The 19,904-nt window shown below is 40.8% G+C and overlaps 1 protein-coding gene across 1 annotated transcript in view; it reads right to left on the bottom strand.

Annotated features, from left to right (window-relative positions):
• Positions 1 to 19,904, bottom strand: part of SYNE1 (spectrin repeat containing nuclear envelope protein 1) — a 522,133-nt gene that overhangs the window by 359,349 nt on the left and 142,880 nt on the right. The window contains 6 exon segments of the mRNA XM_025205597.1: positions 791 to 928; positions 2,651 to 2,758; positions 9,458 to 9,567; positions 9,729 to 9,925; positions 11,248 to 11,426; positions 14,101 to 14,193. Coding sequence (XP_025061382.1) covers positions 791 to 928; positions 2,651 to 2,758; positions 9,458 to 9,567; positions 9,729 to 9,925; positions 11,248 to 11,426; positions 14,101 to 14,193 — 825 coding nt within the window.

Below are 19,904 nucleotides of genomic sequence, written 5' to 3'. Positions count from 1 at the left end.
CCTGTGGTCCAGTCATGGATGGAGTCCCACCAGGTCTCCATTATCCCTATGACATCATAATTATTTGCATTGAGCAGGAGGATGAGTTCCTCCTGCTTATTCCCCAAGCTCCTGGCATTTGTGTACAGGCAAGCAAGTGCCCCCTGGGGGGCTCCTTCCTTGCCCACAGATTTTGCCAGGGCTGGGGCAGGGGTGGGCTCCCTTTTCTCAACAGAAAAGTTAGGCATATATATCTTCTAAAGCACCTAAATGTTCAGGAAAGGGTTTTGTGGATCATTCACTGGGACTTAGGGGTGCCTATACATATTCAGGGAAGACATTTTCAAAGGTGCTGTAACTTTTGCACTTTACTTAAAGCACTTTACGTATCACACGTTAAAACTTAACAGACATTCGGCTTGATGCAAGTTTCATGCCTTGCTGTAGTTCTGTAGAGTAGGAGGCAGGGGCACCAGACACTGCACAATGGTAACAATTAGTAATTACCACTTTGAGAAGCCCCAGTTAAATACACATGCAATAATGGCAAACTAAGTAGGCTACGACACACTAAAGCAGTTCGCCTTACATTTAAAACACAAACAACAAGGTTTAATTAAGGCTACTTCTGCCATTTAAAAAACTTTCTAAAATTGCCCACGTGTAAGAAGTGATGGCTTTAGAACGCTTCAAATGGTGGAAATCATCACGTGTATAGGTGTCCAACTTCCACCTAAAATCTAAGTCTTATGGGAGTGTCTGTGTCTTTATTATGCCCGATACAGAATATTTATTAAGTGTTTTAACTTACCCTAGCAGAAACTCTATCCCAAGCTTGTTTCACAATAGCTTGATCAAGCGACAATTTACCATCTTTCCGTAAAGACTGAATTCCAAGTTCAACCTGTTTTCTCTTTACTTCATACTGAACTCTGAAGTGCTTAAATGACTGCAAGAAGAGCAAATAAATACAATAAATACAATAAAATGGCATGACAAAAGGGGGAGAGTATTTAATAATTTTGAACAGACAGAATATTCAGTCCTTCCCAAATGGGAACAGGTCTAGGGCCACAAATTAAGAACCCCTGCACAATGTTCTTATTAAAAGCTTTAAGAGGATGACCTACTCAAGAACCCTCCATATAGATGCATGGTTCTTCTGTTGTCCTCTTTCTATCAGATACCTAAGCATCAGGTCAAACTAGCAGTACACTCAATTAGATTAATAAGGTTATATTGGAAATTAGAGCTTACTTCAGGGACAGAAGAAAGCAGTGGTTGGGACAGATAGGAGCTGCAAAGAACTCCAAAGGAATAAGTAAGCTTGGGGAGAAAATGTGGCTTGAAATGTATGCCATTTTACTTCTGTCATTACTGAAATGACTAATAATGCCAAACCCCAGGAAAAGAAAAGGGTTTAGGTGAGCACTTTATACATTATGCCTATAAGAATTCCACCTGCTTACAGCTATCTACTGAAATCTTTAAACCAGCACTAGCAGCTAGGGCCTGATCTTTAGTTTTGTCACATGCTTGATATCCCCTGTGAAATGAATGAATAATTCAGCTACAGAGAAGAATTCTAGGAGTAAGTATTATGGGTTCAAAAATATAGAACTGGGGTTCTGCTGAAAGATCTGCCAAAATTAAAAGGCAGACTAAAAGCTTTATTTTAACAAAAGAGATCTGCGTTGCTTTACACTGCTTTAGATCTGAAACACTGCAAATGTAGATTTGTTCCATGTAGCTAAATAGAATAAATCAAGATTATGATTCCAAATTCAGATGGAATAACTGAGCAGACTTTGACGCAAACATGTGATTGTAATGACAGAAGAGAACTCAAAGGAGAGAATTCAAGTGTAGTCAAAGCGAACTGCCTGTTTTTAGTATTTCCCTCAAAGTTATTAAATCATCTTCTTCCGCAAAAAACAAAACAATCCCCCTCCCCCTCCCCCCCCCAAAAAGAAAAAAAACCTAGGTCAGGGTTCTTCAGGTGCGAAAATCTCCACCAAAATCCCCCTAACATCATCTTTTCAAGGGATTAGAATTTGTCTGTGTGGAAAAGGCAGGGAAATCAGACCCATGAGTGAATGATTATATGCTTCTAGAGGCCTTGTATTCTCCACATTATCTTTGGCTTTCCTCTGCTGAAGTCAAAATATCCTATCCTGTATCAAGATATGAGAGGAGAAAGCTTTTTTTTTCCTGTGGAAAATATAATACAGCCCCAGATGGTATTATATATTCTGACTAAACTCCATAGGCTTGAGGTGGGGGTAAAATGCAATTTCCAGCCCTGCTAAAGACTTGCTAACACTTCTCAGCTTGCCCCTTACCCTCCAAATGTCCCCCATCATATAACCACAACATGAAGGCTTATGAAGCATTTGTGTAAGTTGCCCACTTCTTTGAGGCGACTAAGCCCTTCTCAATGCTGCAGTAAAAAGATGTACGTTAGGTAAAAATCTTCTGGATACAGTTCTACAGGGCAAAATGTGGGTCTACATTTTCATGCTTTTCAGATGTGTTCCATCTGTGAAAGGCAGATACTAATGCATGTACACACTAGCACTGCAATACTTATGAGTAAAAGACTTACAGATGCAGGGTGTGCATTATATTTAATTGTGACAAAAAAAAATTCTGACAGTTTTCCATAGGTTACCTGGTACTTCTCCTGTAAGCTTGCTTCTGTCATCTGGGCCCTCGTCAGGTCTCTTTCAAACTGCTCTACCCAAACTTTCAGGTCTCTCAGCATCAGTCTGTCTTCCTTCTGTGCAGACAGAAAAGCCAAAAGAATGTTGCAACTAGTTATTGCAGTGCGCCAAATACAGGTGAGACAATGCTCTTACCTAGCAGGGAAATGTTCTTTATTACAAAACAATGTCAATATTGGCATCTATCTCAATATTTCTGCATGCACCCTAACTGAATGACATTGCACAGGTGGGAGAGCAGAATTTAGATATCTAGATATGAATTTCATCTAACTGGGGTGAACATTTAGGGTATTGCAGAGTCAGATAGAGCATACAATCACATATAACTTCCATCTAAAGCCATCCTCAGATGAAACCATTTTAATAAATCCCCAAAGCTAACTGTAGTTTGCCACATTTAATATAAATGGCATCATTTGTTCAGGGTGAATCACCAATAAAAAGTCAGCTTAATTTATAGCAATGTATATTCCCAATTTTATCATCTTGCATAGTACCTTTGAAAAATCAGCGCATACTAATAGAATGTTGTAAGTTAGTATGTCTGTTGGCTTGATGTATTAAGTGCACCACCTAGCAGCAAGTTGGTAAAAGAGACAAATGTTTTTATATCCTTAAATCTTAGTTGGGGAACCCCCCCCAGTAAAATCACAGTATCTTGATCATGGTTTCTTCTGCTTATATAACCACTGATATCACACTAACCTTCAAGAACATATTACTTAAATTCATTAGAGGAATTATGGAACATTGCAATCTACTATCATCAAGTTCTTTCTATTGCTGTGTTCTGAACAAAGCGGTCAAACAGTTAGTAATAGAAGAATAGTGATAGGAATCGTGGGCACCGACTTTCATTTTTGCTGGGGTGGGGTGCTAAGATGATGGACATATGGAAGGTTTTGCACATTTCAGGTGACAGCCCTCTTCCCAAGGGGGGCCAAGGGTCCTCAGGCCCCTACGTACTTGACCTCCCCTCTCCTTAGTTGTTCCAATTCACACTACAGTGCATGTGCCCTCTTGTTTGCAAATTTTAAATATTAGGGCAGTTACAAACTATGCAAATGGTTCTTCTACTTAATGCTAAGATCTTCTATGACATGCTCACAGACCCATGAATTCCTATCTGGGGTGCCAACAGGAAATGCTTGTTGGATTCTTCTTTTTTCATGTTCTTGTGACAGGTATTTAGAAGAACTTGTAGATTTTGTTAGAATATGACAGGCCACACCATGAGCACTTCTGCCGTGGCCTGCTTGTTGGATGTCATAACCTAGGATCCCAAATAGGAAGGAGCAGGTGCCTGTGTCCAGGGGGAGGATAAGTAGATGGGGTGGACTGGCTATAGAAAGCTCTATAGCCTCTGACTTCTGCTGAAGGAAATAAGGTGTATAATACTCAGCCTTCTTTAGCTCTCTGTTACTGGCCCTTGTCGGGTGCTGGCTCTCTACTCTCACCTCCTTAAAATTCACTTTGACACTTCTCGCCATACATTCATCCTAAACAGGAGAGTGGAATAGATACAGTAAGGACTGGTGATTCATTTGCTTTCAGATCCCCTACTTGGACTGCAGGTCAGAGTCCCCTCTGATTTCCACTGAGGAAATGCCCCATGGCCAGTCTGCCCCAGTACTAAAATGCCATCTAGAACAGTGCCATCCATGATGCATAATGCCAAGACCTGACACATGAAACAGTCTATGTGATGCATTTGGTACTAAAAAGTCAATGGGTAACACATGTCAATAGCTTTAGGAAAAGGCAGCAGTGAATCTAGGAATAGGGCAGGCAAGGTAACACCCTCCCACCCCCACCAGACTTTGGCATGCCTTACATATGCAGTAAACCCTGAACTCACAACCTAGTCAGCATGGGCTCCTGCTAGAGCTCTGCATGAGCAATGAGCTTTGAGCTCACCAGTTGATTGTGGACACAGTCTGGCCAGATCCTTTGCTTTTGTGCAAGCTCCAGAGCTGGTGCTGTTCACCCTTCCCCTCCCTTCCTCTCCCCACTGAATCCAGCAGAAGGTAAAAAAAAGAATAATAAAAGTAGGGGTGAAAAGAAGAGAACATGCAGGAAATCCCAGGAGCAGGTCTCTGTAAGCAGGGAAACCCTGACTTTCCATACTAACAGAACCATACCCTGGAGATCTTGAGAGAACATCTCTAAATGGGGAAACCCTAGCCTTCCCTGCTTAGGGACATGTACCCTGAATATGTCAGGGGTGTATCTGAAGTGCAAGCAGGGAAAGCCAGGCAGGCATCTGCAGGACTTGTGGGGCTCGATCCTGCACAGAAAATCCTGGGGTGCACAGAATTGGGCCCCACTAGCCCCTGGAGCACCTGCCTGGGATGGCTAGAGGGTGCAAGCAGCTCCACGCTGTCTACACTCTCCCACCACAAAGCAAATAGATGTCTGCCACAATAAAGTGGCACAAATTAATACCACCTTTGTGATGGCCACACATTTTTTACATTTGTGGCATGATAAGGGGTATGAATGTCTCTTTGCTTGGTGTTTGTGCCACCACAACAATTTCTGTGCTGGCACAAAGGTAACAAAAGGTGATGCCGTTTCCTCCCTAAGATTCCAACGTTCCAAGCAACTGAATGCATCCAACTAAATCTATGCTAAACTAAAATCCCCAGATGAGTGAGTGGAGAGCCACACACCAGGGCATCTGTCTTTGAAGGTGTCTAAGTGCTGTGTGCCCCTCCAGGACAAAGTAGGATTTGCTTTTGGGAATCCTCAATTTGCACACCTGTGGCCATTGAAAGTATAAGAGAATTACATATCTACACAGGAAAATTATAGGATATCTTTCTAATTCTCAGAAGCAGGGCATCTACAAGGCTTTTATCTTTTATTGGACCAACTGTATAGTTAGGAGAGCTGCCGGGCAAGCTTTAGAGTATCAGGTGCCCTTCCTCAGGTGCCCTTCTACTGAGGTATAGACCTGAGGAAAGGCATCTGATGCTCTAAAGCTTCTCCAACAGCTCTCCTAACTATACAGTTGCACATGCAGATGCTCCCAGCAGCTGTATGTTTTATGTCTAGTGAGGATAATAAGATTTAGCTCCATATGATCTTGTGTTTAACAGAAATTATATGCTCATAGGTGAATAACATGAGAAAATTACTAGTGCCATTGCAACAAGTGGGAGTGCTGCCATGAGGCCTGAAATTAACTGCTGAAAGTTAGCTGTTTACATTGGATAGATACATGCAGACTACATGGGAAATATGGACCTCTATTAAGTGAAAGGGAGCTTGACCAGTGATTTCAGTGAAGCCAAAGTTTAACCTTTTAAATTAATACAGCATTTATAACATAGTATTTGGCAAATTAGTCATGTTTACCACACAGTTCCATCACAGAGAGATCAATTTCAGATAGGCTGCAAAATTAGTCCTGAAGTCAATTAAATGGAATTTACTTACACAAAGGTTAAATTTTGCTCAGAATATTTTTGCTCATAAATAATAATTTCCTAGTATCTGCAATGATTAGTTATGATCTTATTTAACTATTCTTTTCTTGCAACCTGCCCCTCCATAACTTCTTTTCCAGTTTATTAGCTCTTCATACACCCACTGGGATATGTTTCACATTAACTTTATGTGAAGGAACATTAACTCTCAGTCTCTGAGTCTCACTTGTAAAATGAGAAGATACCACACGTTGATCCCTGGCTTAAATGTAAGCATTTCAAAATCTCACTTTTGACAATCACAGTTCCAAGTAAAACTTGCATGATGGTAGGTGCAAATGTAAAGTACCTTCCGCAGCAAAGGGACCAGCAGTCATCCCTCATGTTGGATAAATTACCATACTTAACAATAACAAAGCCTTAATCAGTGCTTAGTACTCAGCACACTCATTCAGAACCATCAAAAGAATACACTTACAAACAAGTAAATTATCTTCTGAAGATAAGGCATCTCAAGCAGCATGTGGAACAGTGTGCAAACTACCATGCTGAGTTGGCTTGTGGAATTATATCTAGAATTGTGCCTCTTTTAATAAATAAATAAATAATAAACTCTTTGATCTCTGCTAATATCTCTGTTATATCTATAGCCCTCTACAGTTTATTCCCTGAATGCTACTCCCAAATGACATTTTAAAGTAATAGCATATTTTGTTATCTTTCCATGAATATTCATTGGTATACAGAGACAAGCAACTGAGTAACAGTGCAGTGATTAACAGCAATATACAAGCTAAGGTGTATAATTAGACAAGGGAAAAGTGGATATGAGCTCCCATATAACAAGAAAAAGTGAGATAACTTAAATCAGTCCAAAAAGTTTATGACCCAGCCTCAAAGTCAAAACAACTTATAACATTTTTAAATTGATATCATTGAGGTTAAATTAAAGATTATAAAGAAAAAGGAGCACCTTGATATGGAAACAGCTAAAACTGCTCACTGGTGTTTCATGAGGAAATTAAGTACATAATAAAAAAAGTCTTTACTTAACTGGACTATCCTGTTCTTTCTGATATGTAAACATCAGAAAGCATATCAGCTGCTGAACTATTCAAATCCTCAGTTGTAAAGAACTGAGCAAGAAGTTTTAAGCTTCAAACCTACATTTAAATTAAGGAAAAAAACCTCAGTGGTCTGGCTTCCATAAATGCTGAACTACAGCAGATACAGTTGTCCAAACTCTCTGAAAATCCATGCACTAACTAAAATGCCTAAAGATAAATTTGTATAAATAACTTCTGGCCTATGTAATTATTACATACCTGAATTTTCAACCTTCAAGCATGGCTACTGACAAAGGTAGGTACCATGAACATCATGGGACATGTAATCCTAAAAAGAGAGTTCTTTGCTGCTATATCCCTAAGGTCTGGTTACTCCAGTCTTCTGCAGATAATCTGCACTGCACCACTCAACAAAGCCCAGTGGCCATGTTTTTACTGTATATAGTCAGAGGAGATTTCTTATATAATGAAATTACCTACTGACTTAAAGCTGGACATCAATGACGTGAAGAACCTGCGATATGATATTTAATAAAAAATGATCTTAGGCTTTTCCTGGGATACTATAAAGTTGACTATGTATATGAAGTAGTCAGGTACCAGCCAACAAACCAAACAATCTGTTTTCTATACGGCACCAATCTAAACATGGTTGGAAATACTTCTGGTCCACTTCTGGGTTCGCTGCCGACCATGTGCAGGCCCTCCCTCTCCCCCCACAACCTGTGGGACACTCCATCTGCCCCAGCATCACAGCATTCACGAGCTGTGCTAGTACCTCGAGGTATGCAGAAAAAACATTTAAAGCTGTGTCTATGGCTGAATCACTGATTCTCTGAATCGGCATTGAATCTTCAGATTCGGATTCGGCTGAATCGAATCATGGACAGTGATCCAAATCAACAAATCGAATCACTGTCCCTGATTTGGGCCAAATCCGAAACAAACAGGGCCCGCTTCGTACACCCCTAATGGGAATGTGCTTTGTTTCTAGCCTTGTGTTCCTGGAATTTAAAACAATCACTAGTAAATCAGTTTCCAGAGTTTAATTTCTAAATCCCATGCTAATATTTTGAAATACCAAATTATAAAAAATACCTTTAATAACGTTTCTGCCATATTTATTTGAAATTCCTTAGACAGTAAAACTAAAAGACCCTGAAAGATCAAAATGGACAACCAGAGTCATGATGCACACATTGCAACATTTATTTTTTACTAAGCAGGGAAGCAACACCTGTATATCTATCTTTGCTGGAGGTGTAACAGAGAATCAAACTCAGAAGAAATGATTCTGAAAACTAAGACAGACATTTGGTTACTGTCAAATGATTAATAAAATTGTCATTCTCTCTGGCAAATCATGAGGGGGCTCTGTGGGCTAACTCTACTTTTTCCTCTGCACTTCATGCGTTGCATTCTCTTTTAATCTAGCCATGGAGGATCAGATACCTCTCCCTTCAAGAAATGTCTTTCAAAAAGCAGTCAAAGGAACCATGGATAGGAAGTGCTAGATACATCCTACCCTTTTACCCCTTGCTAGGGGTTGAGCCTCAGCAGTATTTCAAGCCTTTTACAACTCAGGGAGGAAAGGATCAGGATTAGGAATTTTACCATCACAACCATTCAGATGCCAGGCCAGTCCAACAACGCATGTAGAAAACAGCAACAACAAATGATATCTTTAACTGAATGTTGTTTTTAGGGTCAACAAAAAACTAAATTGTGCAACAGACAGGCGACCCTGTCTATATCATAACTATCCCACTAGTCCAAAAAGCCACATATTTGGGCATAAGCAATGTTTCAAACCTGTTCCTGCTTTGCAATCTTGATTAAAAGATGTAATGGAACAGTGGTGGGGGGAGGATTCATTGCTTCAGGTAATGTATTACTGCACTCTTACATGAAGTCTGAAAGGTATTTAAGGCACCATAGGATCACTGAGTTTGCCACTGCTCAACAGAGCTCCTTCTACTCCTGACTTCCATTGCTCTCCACAGAGCAAGTATTCCTTTTACTAATCTATTTTGTGCATCTACAACAGTGTACCAGGGTTCACCTACAATACTAACTTTTTTACACTCAGGTAATCCTGTCTGATGAATCAGATGCTTTGTTTTGTTTTTTTTAGTTCTGGTCTGATGCTCTTAAAAAAAGAATGATAAGTGATTCTGTTTTCAAAGCATGTAAAACTATGCCAGTTATGCACATAGATAACTCTATTTCATATATAAATGTAAAAGAAACCTACATCATTCTCCTGTACATCAGTCACTGTGTGATGAAGATCTGGATACAGTTTTAGGAACTGTGCTACATAGGTCATGATGGACTTTTCATCCGGCTTGTCAACATCCACATCTGGAAAAGAGTAGACGACATCGTAAGTTATTTCATAACTAAACAGCAGAAATATTACCTACCCTTCTGAGGGAAAAAATACAAACAAAACTTTACTATGAAATGTAGCTAATACAAACAGTCCAAAAAGTGATACAATAGAGTTTATTTAGGTAAGGTACCTTCTGGATCAAGGAGTCTTGGGATTCCCAGTTCTGTTTCTGCAATTGTGAAGGCCTCTTCTAGGTTTTCCCTATTGGATCTCCCTTTAACTTTTTCCATGTCCACTAGTTCTGGACGAATTGCATGAATAACTGAGTGAAAAGCAACACCACTTTTCCAACTTTGTCCAAAATCTTTTACTTCAATTCCAGCCTGCCTTAAAATTAAAAAAAAAAGAGACAATGATTCATGGCAATATGAAGACACAAGGTTTAACATTAGCCCCATGCCAAATTTATTTGTCTTACCTGACCCATGACAAATTTATTTGTCTTACCTGAGCTCATTGGCTCTACTAAGCCCAGAGTACTACGAGAAATGAACCGCAATTATGGTTCTTCTATGTGGAAAATGATGAAGTATGTTGTTATGTTAAGTATTACTTGTTCTTTTCACCATAGTTGAACCCTTTCAATCTCCCTTAATTAAAAATGTAACTGTTTAATTATATGCATTTGCATATTTAGTTATATACCTACATTTGTCAGGAAAACGATTGCAGTATTCATTTACCTTCTACATAATAGATCATAGCACTTTTTGGACTAAGCAGCAATTAACAAAGTAGCCCACGTTAAAGTTCTTGTTCCGAACATAAGTTCCTACATCATTTCATACAATCCACTACCCTTATAGTGTCACTGAAAGTTCCACAAATGATTCAAAAGGAATCTAAATGCAATTAGCAATTTAACAATGAGAAAGTAACCACTGATATGCAATGTTTGACTTTTCCATGGTAATTTTGAAAATCTTAGTATTATTGTGCATTTATGTAAGGTAAGATAAGAGTTTATTTAACTTGAACAAAAAAAAAAAAACCCCAGGTAATTCCTCTTTACCTTTGATGGGAAGGACTTTCCTTTTTATTTTCTTTATTTTTTTTTTATTGTTGGAAGCAGCAGACAGAATACTTGTACCAATGAAAAGAATGCAGAATAAAACTTCAAATATGATTTAGTTTACTAAGAATGCAATACTAATGCACTTTGTGTAATATACACTATTTTGAGTTTCACTGAATTGAAGCATAATATTTATGACTTTCAACTAATTTTATTCAAGGACAGTAAGTGTTAACTGCTGGAGACATAATATCATTCCTCTAAAAGCTCTGTCACCAACTAGTACCTTTCCAGTATGGAACAAGCATTGTTATATCAAGGGTTTTGGCAGCAAGAGCAAACACAGTGTCATTCAGACAAAATCCAGTTCTCTCTTCAGTTTTTCACTCTATCCAAGATAGTCCTGCTTACTATTAGAAAGATCATAAAATGAGATTCTGTAAGAGTAATTTAAATTATTTATTCATTATGTTTATTGTGTTAGTCCCTAGTAGCACCAGTCACATTTGAGGACATCATTGTGCTAGGCATTGTACGAAAAGAGAAAAAAGGAGTCCTTGCCTCAAAGATCTCACAGTTTGAGTGGAGATCTTAAAATCCAGAAAAAATATAAATTAATGCAAGGGATACTTACTTTGCTGCTGTGTACTGCACCCATTTTAGCAAAGCCTTCTTAGCACTTCCTTTGACTTTGGTTACCACCTTCCGTTTAGTTGGTGGGCTTGCAGTTTCGGAACTGACAACACTATCCACAGAAGAGGCACTGCTAGACAGTGACTGCAGCTGTGGAAGGTTGCTTGTGAGCTCTTCAATCTGTATGTAGAAAGGCATCAGTTACTCATATTAATCCTAATCACTTTGCTTTAGAAATAATGCCTTGTCTAGCTAAAAGAGGACATGAGCTATGACTAAAAGAAATGAGCTAGATAGAAAAAAGGGACCATCATAAATCCTGCCTCTAAATGATGTCCTTCAGACAGAAACATATGCAAATGTGTAGTTTACATAACACCATCCATGCAAATTAGAAATACTGGTTCAAAGAAAAGGTAATTTTATTGACTTTATGAAGACACTTCTGTTGATGTCATCAGTAATATTGATCCAGAGCGAGCATTTGAAACTTGCCTTTGCAGACATGCTTCATTTATCCAACAATAGCCAAGAATGGACATGATGGGGGAGCTATGATCAGCAAGAGAAGATAACAAGAAATAATCCCTCTTCCCACACACTCCTCAAAACAGTCAAAATGACTTATTTGATCTCATTATAAAACTCCTGCGTTAGTTTAGTAATAATCAAATGACTGGAAGTTTCTACTTCAGAGAGGTCTACCAATGAAATAGTAGATATCTTCCAGATGAGCACTGAGAAACATTAACAAAGCATGATGGGGACACAATTATCTGCACTATCAGAATCATTAGTCCCCCAATTTTCAGAACATTACATTCCCCACTAATTAGGTTTTAACATGAAATGGTTATTTTAAAGGATTTTATAAAAATTAGGGTACTGGTTGTAGCTGTGTTGGTCTAAGGACACAGACAAGGTTCCTTGGGTAAATCTGATATATTTTAGTAGACCAAATAAAATAGTTGGAAAAATTCTTCTTTGAATACTTTTGGGTACAAATGCCCTTCTTCAGGATGTGGAAGCTGAGCTGACGCTTCCTCAGACTGAAGAGGGGTGTTTGTCTGCAAAAGCTTGCAAATAATTTTTCCAACTATTTTAGTTTGTCTAATAAAAGATATCAGATTTACTCACAAAAATAGGCACATTTTTGCCTGCTTCAGGAAACAACAGTTTAGGGATTTAAGGTTTCTCAGCACACCACACAATCAAGCCCCCTTTGTGTGAGCATCAAGGTTTGGGAGCAGATATTATTGCCACTTCACTAAAGCCACTATGCAGTTCTCCAGAATCTCAGATTTCATTTAAATAAAAAGTAAGTGTCTGTGTGTGGTGGATCAAGTATAACTAATGCAATGACAAGTCTGCAAAAAGCTTGGGGTAACAACTCTCACAGGTATTATCTGCCCCAATCATCTCATTGTGATGTTGACTCAGAAGCTAGTGATGATAACTGACATGTTAACATGGTTGAAATGTCTTCACATAGGACACAAAAGGAAAAAAATCACAAACCTGCACAATTTACTGTGAGTGATTTTGGTGTCACAAGAAACACTGGAGATTCAAAGACATTCAAGCAAAAGGAGCAAGTTCAAAAAGCCTAGCAAAGCCCAGTGGCATTAAACAAGGGGTTCTGGAGAACTAAGCGGTACAGATGTTTATGGTTTTCTAATGTTTCATTTTGTCAATTCATGAGGACAGAGCCTATTTTGGGGGCATAATTTCAGTAGATTTTCCCTCTATCCCCACACTAATCGGAGTCAAATTTTGTCTGCAGCTCACAAAGTTGTCAACAGGTGTCACAAGTATGTCAGATTTCAGCTTCAAAATAGTAAATTATGCTTACATATAGACTGTTGAATGTTGTTATACAGTACATTTACAAACAGGTTCTCTAATAGAGCTGTGTAAATTTCGCCAGCTGTTTTGTTTCAACGCTGTTTCGACTCATTTTGGGCTTGAAACAGCAACATTGAAATGAAACGAAAGACTTCGAAACAGCCTCAAAACTAAATGAGGGCAGTCAAAATGTTTTGAAAATTTTGAAATGTTTTGAGTTTTGAAGCTGGGCTTGCTTGCAGCTAAAGAGAAACTAAGGAGAGGGAGGGGTAAAGGACTGCTCTGATATTGACAAGTGCAGCTGGCCAGTGACTGTCATCCTTCCCTGAGGTCCTTTCCAATCCCAGTGCTCTGGGCGAGGGACAGAAAAACAGCATAAAAAGCACTGTTTGAACTGAGCTTTCTCTGTGCCTTCACACTTACAAGTGACACAAGTTTTGTTCTGAATAGTTTGCAGTGTAGTTTCCCAGGACCCCCTGCACCTATCTCCTTGAAACATGGCAGGATTCATGGCCTCAGAAGGGGCTACCATCCCATTAAGTTTCATCCAAATCAAAGAAGAAATGACAAAGGTATAGGCAGTTACGTGCTTCCCCATTATAGCCCAGGGCGAAACATCCAAATAGTGTCAAAACAGAACAGTGCTTTAAAAATTAAACAAAACTCGAAATGAAACCCTGTCCTGTTGAACTGGAAGTAGAAACGAAATGGTGCTGTTTCGCACAGCTCTATTCTCTAAGGCTTATTGATGGTCCCTCTTAACAAGTAACTAAAAACATTTCCCTTGTTTTGCTTTTCTTGGATAAAGTACTGAGAGAGTATGTCCAAATATTTACTTGGCATAATTTTACATGATCACCCTCAGTTAATATACATTATGGACCAGCTTCTCAGCTGATATATACTGGTTTGTCCTTGCTGATATTAAAGAAGCTATACTAATTTATGTTAGGTAAGGATCTGGACTATTACTTCTTGAGATAATGCTCAAATACACAACATATGGTACCTGAAAATATAAAATGATGGTCCACATCAAGCCCAGCACAATAGAAGGCCTACCATCAGCAATATCAGTTGAGTTGATGTTGACAAGCTTAATCTATTCAGAAAAGAAAATAGATGCAGTCAGCATATGTAGGAGAAGATAATAATTAATAGAATGAGTTTGGCGTTTTGTAATATGTTTCTGAAACTAAGTACTGAGTTTCTTCATACAAAAATGTAGTGCAATGATCAGAATTTCCATTAGGACACAGATGCAGTTATCTCTTAAAGCAGGGATTGGCAACCTTTTGCAAACACAGGCCACAACTTGCAACACAGCCAGTAATGAGGGCACAATTCTCCTCTAGCCACTCCATGTAACACTAAGCAGAGGCAACAGAGAGGAAAAGCAGCCCTCCACATGGGGTGTTGCACCTGGTTGGAGCAGCTACACATGATCAGCACGTCATTAGCAAAATGTGGACTGAATCAAATGACTGGAGAACAGTATGCACTTAGTAAAACACAGACTGGATGACATCCTTGTAGGCTGGATCTGGCCTGTGCACCATAGGTTGCTGACCCCTGCCTTAAAGAAAAGCAAGCTGGTGATTAGAAATATAACAAATGACCATATTTCTCAGTTCAATATTGGATATGATTTATCACAGAATAACATATAACCTAATCTCTCCCCTTATTATATATAACTTAACCTAAAATAGGAAACACACTTCAGTATTTAACTTATACATTTTTGTATTTATGCAAATCTGTTATAGGGTTAAAAAGTCTGTGTACCAACCGGGGATCCTCTGTACATGGACTAGCATGAAAAGCAAAGGAGAAAAGGCAATATATACAATAAATTTCATTAAGTTCCACAAAAAAAAATAATTCTCGACTGTAGAGAAAGCACCAACATAAATAAAACTAATCAGCAATGAAAAAAAAGTGGTGCAAAACAACCGCAGCAAAAATTGTTTACTCGCTTCTTTATTACCTCAAGTTACTAATTTAGAGAATAATAAGCTGTTCCTGCTGTCATTTAGATGAAGATGATTAGAGAAAGAGAGTAGGAAATAAATGCGGGGCAAGGAAAGAATAAACAGAAGTGGAAAAGAGGGGAAAAATAATAAGTCACAGTTGTCAGTTGCACATTAGGGATCCTTTCATTGTAAAGGACTTTACCAACATTAATTGAGATTTACAACATCCCTAAAGAGGAAAGCATCATTATGCATCTTTTAAACCTAAGTAAATAGAAGCTCAGTGAACACTAAATGACTAGTCTAAGGTCACACAGTAAATCAGTTACAGACACAGGAGCAGAATCCAGGAGACCTAACTTGCAGATTTAAGCTAACTTCCAGTCTATACTAACTTCCAGGCTCAATTTCATGCTAGAAGAAGTGAGTATAAGGAGAAATTGAATATTCAGTATCCCATGAAATCAAAGAACATACAATAGCAAAACATATATTAGGGAAACAGAGTAAGAGTGAAGTAATCAGAACATTTGTATTAAAAGGGAAGAAAATATAGTAAGCTTGATTCTCCTCTTTAAGATGGCCACTTATCGGAATTATTTCAATGAAGGCAAGATTATATTAGTGTAAAACTGACCTCTATGGCCTGCAAGAGAATAAGACCTTGACATTTTAACTTTTCCTCTTTTCATATTATATTTCAGATGTCTATTAACAATTCTTTAAGAGATACAGGTGTTGAGAGACATAGGTGAGAGATAAGTGTTTCAATAACCGTGTAGCTTAAAATAATGTACTAATTCCCTGTCTTGTGGAGAAATCAAAGTGAAAACTTTTTTTTTTTTTTTTTTACAAAAAGAAGACAATTTTCCATTCAGTACACAAGTACATGAATGAAATAATCTAATTAAAATGTTCTGCATCCCTGGTCTGCCAACCCCTTCTTTTCTGTAAAAACCTGTAGAGCCACAATTTATTATAAATCACATAATATACTGTGATGCCCCCAGCCAAGGACTGCCAAGAGGTTCTTGTTACATAGGCATGTCAGTGAGAAGATGGGAATGGCTGGGGAGCATGTCCAAGTTGGTTGGTTGGTTAGCATTTAGACAAGGAAGGAAACTAATTCCTTGTAATCTGTGTGGTTTCCAGCAAGCAGAGAAGAGTGCTGTTCTCTGATTTAGCAACAGAAGGCCCACTAGAAACTGTCATAACGTTCAAAGCAAAAAGATGACATTTCTGTGAAGGATCATAAAGATAACACCTTCTCTTAAATTCTCACACAGAACATAGAAAGAGCCCAAGGAAAATTCCCCAGTAATATATTTTCCCCTATCCACTCCTCAAAAGAAACCTAGTATAATTCTCAGAAAACGGAGGTTTCATATTTTCTCTGCTTGTTAACTAGGAAAAATTCCTGCAAAGAGTTTGGCTAAAGAAAATCTATTGTGAGCTTTGTCCCTTAGCTACCTGAGGCCCTGACAAAGTCTTCTCTTCCTCTGTAAGGCAGATATTTCATTATAGATCCTGCAGCTATAACGATTCACAAAGTGTTCTGAACAGCATATGATTAGGACTCTGCTCATATGAACAAATGTTATCATATACTCCAGGGATGTCCAGTTTCAGCACAGGCAGACAATGCAGGCAGCACCGGTGTGTGGCCCTCATGCTACAAGCTGAGCAGGCCATATGCTGCAGAATCCCTCCCCACCACATGGGCTGCATTGGAACTGCTCCCAGGCCCTTCTCTACCAGGTGTCAGGGGAAGAAGGAGTTGCAGGGCCATATGGGCTGCCTGTGAGACAGCCATGATATACTCTAATTTTCTTTTGCTTCTATTAAGATACATTGAATAACTAGAAAGAAACCCTTCCAGGTACAAGGCAAAACCCAGCTTGATCCAAAAAAAGATTAGACTATAGGCAGTTAGCTTTCAGGTTTTTGCAAAATGCAGTGCATCACTCAATTCTATTTCCATGTGTATGAAAATAGCAAAGCAATATTGTAGGTCACAGTGTGCTTTATCTGAAACCTTGGTTATATAAAATATCAGCTTTAAAGCTATCAGCTGTAAAGACAGTCCTTTATATATAAAATCCCTGGAGGAAAAAATGAGAGAGAGAAGGTACTTCTGGCAACACAAGCTTCATTGCCCCCAGTACCTGAGAAACCAAAAGCAGCACTCAAAACTCATCTCTAAGGCTGTGTCCAGATATGCAGGGACATGCAGTTTGTGGTGCCAGAAATTGCACATGGGAAACATTAAAACATGCCCAGCACTGCGAATTTGCAGTGTAGAGCCAAAAATTGCTACCAGGATGTCCCAGTAGAAGGAGGGGGGGGGGGGGGGGGGGGGGAAGGAAGAAAAAAAGAAAGAAAAAGCAGCGCAATGCATGTGCAACCATGTGCTAGCGCACACAGGCTGGGACATGCAGAGCAATGCTCTGGCTGCCAGCCAGGCCTCTGTGTTGCCCAACCTGTGCCCCCGCTGCTCCAGGCCACCAGACAAAACTGCTAGGGCCAGCCTCCAGCATTCCCTGGCTGAAAAGCCAGGAGAAGCTTGGCAAGGCCAGTTTGACTATTGTGGGACAGTTTCTCCAGCAACAAAGTGCATGTGCAGTGGCATGTGTGTGTCAATTTGTGCTGCTGCAAGCACATGCCCTTGTGACTACATCCACATGAGCGAAGGTGTGCTTGTTGTAGCATCTCATGAACAAAAAAATGTTCCCCGCCCTGCAAATATGCGGCATGGACTTTAAGTTTGATACCAGGAAATCCCAGTATCAAAAGAAAACCTGCCAAAAAAACCCAGCATGGGGCACACTCCTGGACCATGCCCCAAAGCAACTGGAGGCTGGGTCCTCCAAAGAGATCCTCTAGCACCCTGCCAGAGCATCTCTATGCCTGCTGCATGCCCCTGCTGGAGGAAATAGAAGTGGGGCAAGGCTGGGGGGGTCTGTGTGGGAGCAGTGGGTCCCCTGCCTGCCCCCCACTACAGTTCACAGCACCACCCCTCCCACAGCAGCAGCAGCGGGTCCTCGCATTGTTCATGGCCTGCTGCAAGCAGAGCCTCCCGACAGCACATAGCCTGAGACCCAGGGCTACATGCTGGCACGTCTTCAAACAGGACCACATGCCATTGGACTGGGACAGCTCCTGCCTCCACACATGGCCTGGCCTTATGGTGTGCAGCTCTTCCCTGCAGTGCCAGGAGCTCCAGGAAGTAGCAGGAGTCAGCCCAGTCCTGTTTGAAAGTGCATGCCAGCAGACTGGGGCAGCTTCATGGACTACATGTAGCCCCAGGTCTCTGGTAGCACTGTGTGCTGCTAGGGGGCTCTGCCTGCAATAGGCCATGAGCAACATGAGGGCCTGCTGCTGGCTTGGGGGGCGCGGTGTACTATGGTGGGGCAGGCAGGAGACCCAATCCTTCCACACAGTTCCCCCATCCCCACACAGCCCTCCCAAACCCACAGTCCCCACTCTTTTATCTGGGCAGCTATTGTCTGGAAGATGTGTTCGTTGTGGTGGCCCACTTTCAACTGCTGAAGTGTGTCCTCCAGCAAATGGCCAGGAGGTGCTGCCTGAAGGCCAAATGTGCAGCCATGGCCCATTGGCAGCTGTCCCACAAGTCCCACAAGTGCAGGAGCTGCTTCTATGGTGCCCATACCACAGCCCAGGCAGCTGTGCGGTCCCTGTCTGGGTCTGTTAGGCATGCAGCCATGGGACCACAGGCTCAAGGGTGCAGATGCTGTCGGAGGTGGCAACAGGTCACAGCCAGGCAGCAGCCCCCACTGCCAGACTGTTGCAATGGGTAGAGGGTACAGGGGCCACTCTAGGTTAGGGTTGCTTCAGCAGCCCAGCTGGTACAAGGGGCTAGTATTCCCAGATACCAAGGCAAGAGACAGACATTACACATAAACCGGTTTAGGTGATCAGAAACCGGTTTAAACCTGTAACAGAACAGACGTTCAGTGGACATAAACCAGTTTGAAAACGGCTGAAACTGGTTTGAGATAAACCTGTTTGAATGTAGTATCAGAAAACTGATGTGGCTCAAACCAGGGTCGCTCTTGTGCTTCAGGCCACTGGGCCTGTGGTCGGGGCCAGGGGCTGAGTAAGCATCCTCCTGCCTGAAGGGGGCTTGCCTCAAGCATACACCGAGCGATGGGGGCTGGACCTCCCTCCACCCAGCAGCTGGAGCAGCAAGCGGTGAGTGAATGACAGTGACGGGCAGCAGTGCAACACCCCACCGGGATGGGGCTTGCTCCCCCACATTATGACAGGTGCTGCTGCCCCCAGCAAGGGCCCTGCCCCCTCCTCCTGCAGCGGCAGGGCAGGGGCACGGCCAGGCAGGGCCCCTGGGAGGGGAAAGGGAGCACAACAGCGAGGGTGGGCAGATCGGGCTCGGTAGAGGGAAGACTCTCCTCCCTGCCCCCCTCTGCCTCAGGAGCCATGGTGCCTGGTGTTGCAGCAGTGTGGGAGGAGCACCTGGCAGACCTGGCTCAGGTCCCTGCCCGACCTGGCTCAGGTCCCTGCCCGTGGTGTAGAAAACCCCCCAGTTTTTCTTTTTTTAATTTATTTTATTCATTCATTTAATTTAATGTATTCATTCCCTCCCCTTCCCCAAACATTTCTGACTTTTTCTCTCCCTCTCTATTCCCTATAGATAAGTATAAGTAAGCTAAGATGTAGGATGAGCTTTAACATTTTATTTTAGGTAGTAAGTTTTATTTTTCTCTCCCCTCTTTGCAAATAAGTGCCCTGCTATTTTGATATAGATATCCACTGTTTTATAAGTGATGATTATTATGTTTGTATTGATTTTTTTTTTTTT

This window comes from Alligator sinensis, unplaced genomic scaffold (assembly GCF_000455745.1).
Source record: "Alligator sinensis unplaced genomic scaffold, ASM45574v1 scaffold1177_1, whole genome shotgun sequence".
NCBI lineage: Eukaryota > Metazoa > Chordata > Crocodylia > Alligatoridae > Alligator > Alligator sinensis.
The sequence above is the reverse complement of the archived record's forward strand: the minus strand, read 5'-3'. Positions and strand labels throughout refer to the sequence as shown.